Source organism: Colobus angolensis, unplaced genomic scaffold (genome assembly GCF_000951035.1).
Source record: "Colobus angolensis palliatus isolate OR3802 unplaced genomic scaffold, Cang.pa_1.0 Scaffold1, whole genome shotgun sequence".
NCBI classification, from domain to species: domain Eukaryota; kingdom Metazoa; phylum Chordata; class Mammalia; order Primates; family Cercopithecidae; genus Colobus; species Colobus angolensis.
In genome coordinates, this window is record NW_012110918.1 from 18,860,849 (window position 1) to 18,866,928 (window position 6,080).

General features: G+C 45.0%; 1 protein-coding gene across 1 annotated transcript in view; it reads left to right on the plus strand.

Moving 5' to 3' along the window:
• The first annotated feature begins 5,978 nt into the window (after positions 1–5,978).
• The window catches only part of NARF (nuclear prelamin A recognition factor), a 39,609-nt gene continuing 39,507 nt past the window's right edge, over positions 5,979–6,080 (plus strand). The window contains exon 1 of the mRNA XM_011928353.1: positions 5,979–6,066. Coding sequence (XP_011783743.1) covers positions 6,011–6,066 — 56 coding nt within the window. The 5' untranslated portion in view covers positions 5,979–6,010. The remainder of the gene's footprint in view (positions 6,067–6,080) is intronic.

Genomic DNA, 6,080 nt, shown 5'->3' on the forward strand with positions numbered 1-6,080 from the left:
GGTTGGGGCGGGGCCGCAAGCATTTCCTGGATGGGGCGGAGCCGAGCGGATTTCCGGGATCGCGGGCGGGTCTGCACGGACTTCCGGGACCCGGGTGGAGCCACTGGAGGAGTCGAGTGGTTTCTGCTAAAGGAACCAGTTTTCTTGGAAAAGAGAAACGTGCGGGGAAACGTATCCAAAAGCAAAGAACTTTCCAAAGCCTATAAGCGTCTTCCCAACATAGAAGCGTAACTGAAGCGGTTCTCATTGCCAAAAAAGAAGAAGATTTGAGCATGAATAAGAACAGTAATTCCAATGAATTGAAAATCCTCAGGTGCTCCAGGCTGTAATTCATAATAATGTATTTTTTAACTGTATTCACTTTTGGAGGACGCTGGCAAGCTCTCCCCAGTTTGTGGCCTGGTTAATAAAAGGAAAGCATCAAGCATTTGTCCTGCCTTTATGAAATTTACAGCAGAGTAACCAAATACTGCATGAGAAGAATGTCTCATTATAGAAGTTTTCCCAATAATAAATGAAGAAGAAACAGTAGGATTAACACATCACCTTATGAATTAACGGACCTAGGCAATGTCATCAATGACTGCTAATTAACATCGCAAAAAGGTCAGATACTGGAAGTACACAACACCATCTATGAAGTAGTCTTGCCAGAAAAAATTTAAGCTGAAAGTGAACAAGCTTCTAGAGTGAATTACTGGAAATTTGGAAGACAAGACTGTACTAAAGGATTCTACAAGGATACAAGTCAGCAATTGCGGGTGTAAAACAAAAATAAAATTCAAACCCTCAACCATCTGAATGGACCCCTCCTCTTGGCCAAGAGCATTCCAAAGTTATCCTGAAAAACTAGTTAAGGCAGTGATGGGAAGGGAGAGACAGACATACCTTACTCCCTCCTCCCTTTTGGAATTCAGGCAGACAGCTGACCAGCATTCACATTAAAACAGATCTTGAGCTGGCTGGGCGCAGTGGCTTATGCCTGTAATCCCAGCACTTTGGGAGGCCAAGGCGGGCGGATCACAAGGTCAGGAGAACGACACCATCCTGGCTAACACGGTGAAACCCTGTCTCTACTAAAAAAAAAAACCAAAAAAATGAGCCGGGCGTGGTGGCAGGCACCTGTAGTCCCATCTACTCGGTAGGCTGAGGCAGGAGAATGGTGTGAACCCAAGAGGCGGAGGTTGCAGAGCCAAGATGTTGCCACTGCACTCTAGCCTGGGCAACAGAGGAAGACTCTGTCTCAAAACAAAAACAAAACAACAACAACAACAAAAAAAACAGATCTTGAGGCTGACAAAGTAGACTCTGTAGCAATGACACCAAATTCCAGCCTGACTCTGGTATAGGATTACATGACAGATAGGAGGCCCTGGAAGAAATCGAAGTACTTTACCCCACATTAAATTTCTTCAACGTATTTTGAAATAGCCCTGCAAAGCTGTCCCTTGTGAGGAAAATCTACATTCTGTAGAGAATCCCTGTTCCTTTCCAGGTCTTTTTCCTGCTTCAGGAGAGAACTCTGATAAGAAGCACTTACAATCTATTCTCTCTGAAGCCTGCTACCTGGAGACTTCCTCTGCTTAATGGAAATCTTGGTCTCCACAAGCCCCTATCTTAACCTAGAAACTCCCTTCTGTTGATTCTAGGTCTTTAGACGTAACTTAACCTTTTCAATCAATTGCCAGTCAGAAAGTCTTTGAATCTACCTATGACCTGGAAGTCCCCCTACTTCAAGTTGCACCACCTTTCTGAACCGAACCAATGTACATCTACATGTATTGACTAATGTCTTACATCTTCTGAAAATGTATAAAGCCAAGCTGTAACCTAACCATGTACATTTTCTTAGGATCTCCTAAGGGCTATGTCGCTGGCCATTGGTCACTCATATTTGGCTCAGAATCTCTTAAAATATTTTACAATTTGCCTCTTTTTGTCAACATGGGAAATCCTACAGGCAAATGACCTGACTTTTTAATAATGTATACAAGGAGAAGGAGAGAAGGATATTGATAGAACCTACAAATTTAAAAAATGACAACAACTTTAAAATCAGGAACTCTGCAACTTTTTTTTTTTTTTTTTTTTTCTGGGACAAAGTCTCACTCTGTTGCCCAGGCTGGAGTGCAGTGGCACCATCTCAGCTCACTGCAGCCTCCGCCTCCCGGGTTCAAGCAATTCTCCTGCCGCAGCCTCCCAAGTAGCTGGGACTATAGGCACGCATCACCACGTCCAGCTAATTTTTTTATTTTTAGTAGAGACAGGCTTTTGCCATGCTGGCCATGCTGGTCTCGAATGTCTGACTTCAGATGATCCGCCTGCCTTGGCCACCCAAAGTGCTGGGATTACAGGCATGAGCCATTGTGCCCAGCTTGAACTCTGCCACTTCTAAGTAGGCCTCAAGTTATGTCAAAATCAAGTTTTTATTTTTAAAGAGAGATTTTTCAATGTCTTCCATAAGTTCATAGAAAAAGAGACTTAAGAAACATATGAATCAATTGTAACATAGACTAATAGAACATACCAGACCTTATGTAGATCCTGATTTAAACAAACTGTAAAAAAAAATTATGAGAAAATGGGGAAAACTGGACATTGGCTATTTGATTAAAAAAAATTAGGTGATTGTAATTTGTTCTTTTTTTTTTTTTTACTTTTTTTTTGAGACAGAGTTGCCCAGGCTGGAGTGCAGTGGTGCAATCTCAGCTCACTGCAACCTCTGCCTCCCAGGTTTAAGCAATTCTGCCTCAGTCTCCTGAGTAGCTGGGACTACAAGTGCACGCCACCACACCCAGCTAATTTTTTGTATTTTATTAGAGATGGGTTTTCACCATGTTGTCCAGGCTGGTCACGAACTCCTAAGCTCAGGCAATCCTCCCACCTTGGCCTCCCAAAGTGCTGGGTTTACAGGCATGAGCCACCGCACCAGGCCATAATTTGTTCTTTCAACCATATTACAGTTATGTTTTTATTTTTATTATTTATTTATTTATTTATTTGTATTTTAGAGATGGAGTTTTGCTGTTGTTGCCCAGGCTGGAGTGCAATGACATGGTCTTGGCTCACTGCAACCTCCACCTCCCAGATTCAACTGATTCTCCTGCCTCAGCCTCCCAAGTAGCTGGGATTACAGGCACCCACCACCACACGCAGCTAATTTTTGTATTTTTAGTAGAGATGGGGTTTCACCATGTTGGCCAGGCTGGTCTCAAACACCTGACCTCAGGTGATCCACCCACCTCAGCCTCCCAAAGTGCTGAAATTACGGGCATGAGCCACCACACCTGGCTAGTTATGTTTTTAAAACATTAGCCAAAAAACTATACAAATGACAACCTAAAATTATCCCTTTATTTAAGCTGAAGTTGAGGGGAGATGTTTTCTGAGAGATGTTGACATGAATTTGAGTAATCTAGAGGGTTAAGACTTCCTGAATTTCATTGATGCATTTGTAAAAATCTATACAAACTGAAAACTATAAATAAGAATTTTTTTTTTTTTTTTGAGATGAAGTCTCACTCTGTCACCCAGGCTGGAGTCCAGTGGCACGATCTTGGCTCACTCTAACCTCCACCTCCTGGGTTCAAGCGATTCTCCTGCCTCAGCCTCCCAAGTAGCTGCGATTACAGGCGCCCACCACCACACGCAGCTAATTTTTGTATTTTTAGTAGAGATGGGGTTTCACCATGTTGGCCAGGCTGGTCTCAAACTCCTGACCTCAGGTGATCCACCCACCTCAGCCTCCCAAAGTGCTGGGATTACAGGCATGAGCCACCGTGCCCAGTCAATTTTTGTATTTTTAGTAGAGACAGTGTTTCACCATGTTGGCCAGACTAGTGTCAAACTCCTGACCTCAACTGACGCGCCTGCCTCGGTCTCCCAAAGTGCTGGGATTACAGGCATGAGCCACTGTGCCCGGCCTCAATGTTGAAGTGTCAACTTGAAACTACCTTTGCAGAGATTAAGGCAGTGAGAGAGGCTGGGTGCGGTGGCTCACACCTGTAATCCCAGCACTTTGGGAGGCTGAGGTGGATCACTTGGGCCCAGGAATTCAAGAACAGCCTGGGCAACATGGGGAGACCCTGTATCTACAAAAAGCTTAAAACTTAGCCATGCATGGTGGTGCGAGCTGTAGTCCCAGCTACCCGGCAGGGCTGAGGTGGAAGCATTACTTGAGCCAAAGAGGTTGAGGCTGCAGTGAGCTGTGATCACACCACTGCTCTCCAGCCTGAGTGACAGAGTCAGACCCTGTCTCAAAAAAAAAAAAGAGAAATTTCACATAGTTAATTCCATCTTCCTTCTGACATCCAGGCTGTCCTTGGTTATTCCTGGGCATAAGCCAAGCTAATTTCAGGAGCTTTGGGAGGAATTTATGGTTTAACCTTGAAGCAAGGATGATAACAGTCCCTTCCTAAAACTATCACCTCCCTCTTCTGGGGCTGAAACTGCCTTTGTAAAGCTAATGAAAGGCCACAAGTTTAGGATTGTGGGAGGGGCCTGAACTCTGCTAAAATGTAGGCCTGGTTTCTACAATCCCTTACTGCTCAGGATTCATGTAGTCAGAGGTCACAAGATTTGCAACTTCCCGAATTGCACCTATAGATAGTATCAGTATTGCAGAATCTAAGATTGGCTTTTTGAGATGTTTTTCAGAGTGAACCCACCCCAACCTGTGACTCAGGACTCAACTGGTTCCTGTGGCCCCACCCTGAGGCAGACTCAGTGCTTGAGGACGGTTTTCCACACACCCTTATGATTTCATCCCCAGTCAATCAGCAGCACCCATTCCCTAGTCCCCTGCCCACCAAACTGTCCATAAAAAACCCTGACCGCTGAGCCTTTGGAGAGAATGATTTGAGTAATAACTCTGTCTCCTGTGTGACCTGCCAGGTGTCAATTAAATTCTTTTCCTGTCGTTGTCGTGCTGCAATCTTGATGAATTGACTTTTTGTCTGTGCAGCGGGCAGGAAGAACCCCACGGTCAATGACAAGCTGAAGAATGATGAGATTCATGCATTTGGAAAGGAGAGCTTTATTTCTCATAAAGGATTTCAGCCTGCAGGGTGGCCATTCTGACAGGCAAGGAAGCACTGCCTCTGGCCAGAAGCCAGAAACGGACACTTCCAGGGAGGGGCAAAGGGAACAGGAATCTTTGCAGAGTAGTGTGTAAATATACATATTTAGCAAGCTACAGGAGGAGTCATGAATATTTTTGAAGAGAGAAACATACACAACCACAGTGAAGCTTCAGGCCCCTTCATGAGGGTCATGTCATCTGGCCAGAACCACTCCATGGTTAGTGATCTCTTATCAGTAAGGAATACTGGTCAATTGTGCTGAAACTGCAAATGGGAGGGTTATCAGCGGTGTAGTCTTTAGAAAGGGCTGGTTTCCATCAAGCTCTTAGCAAAGAAAACCTAATGGTAGTTAGCTAAGGGCCGGCCGTAATAACAGGTGTCTCACCTCCCATCTGTCATGGGTGAGAACTATCTTCAAGGTAACTCTGGGATCGCCTTAGCCAGTAGGGGGTTCGTGCAGCCAGTTGGGGGTCCTTGGATTTCATTTTCACTTCTCAGAGGACAGGAAGAAAGGCTCTAACATGGGAAATCCTGAGAACTGCTGGTGTCTGTTAAATATGCCTACAAGTTATTTTTCTTATGTCACACTCTTCCAGACATGTTCTTATTTCTCATTTCTGTAATACACATACACTGATTTCATAAAATGTTTATAATTAGCAGAGGAGTCCAACACTACCATTAAGCCGTTTTGCTTAGCTGAAATCAATTTCTTGGAGGAGTAAGTGTTATTCTTTACTCTGTAAACTGTAACGGCCCAAACCAACGTACTTGGTAAAATTATCCACAGTGAACGCACGCAAATGTCAAAAGGCCATCATTTAGCATCTGCCCTCGTGCTTCCGGGTACGTCACGTGGTTACTGCCAGGCAGGCCGCGCATGCGCGCTGCTACTCGGCCGGGCCTACGTGACACGAGGTGAGCCGGCAATGGCGGCGGACGAGGGCTGTGCCCCCGGCTCGCCCCGTCGGGAGCCACGAGTAAGGCGAGTGTCCGACG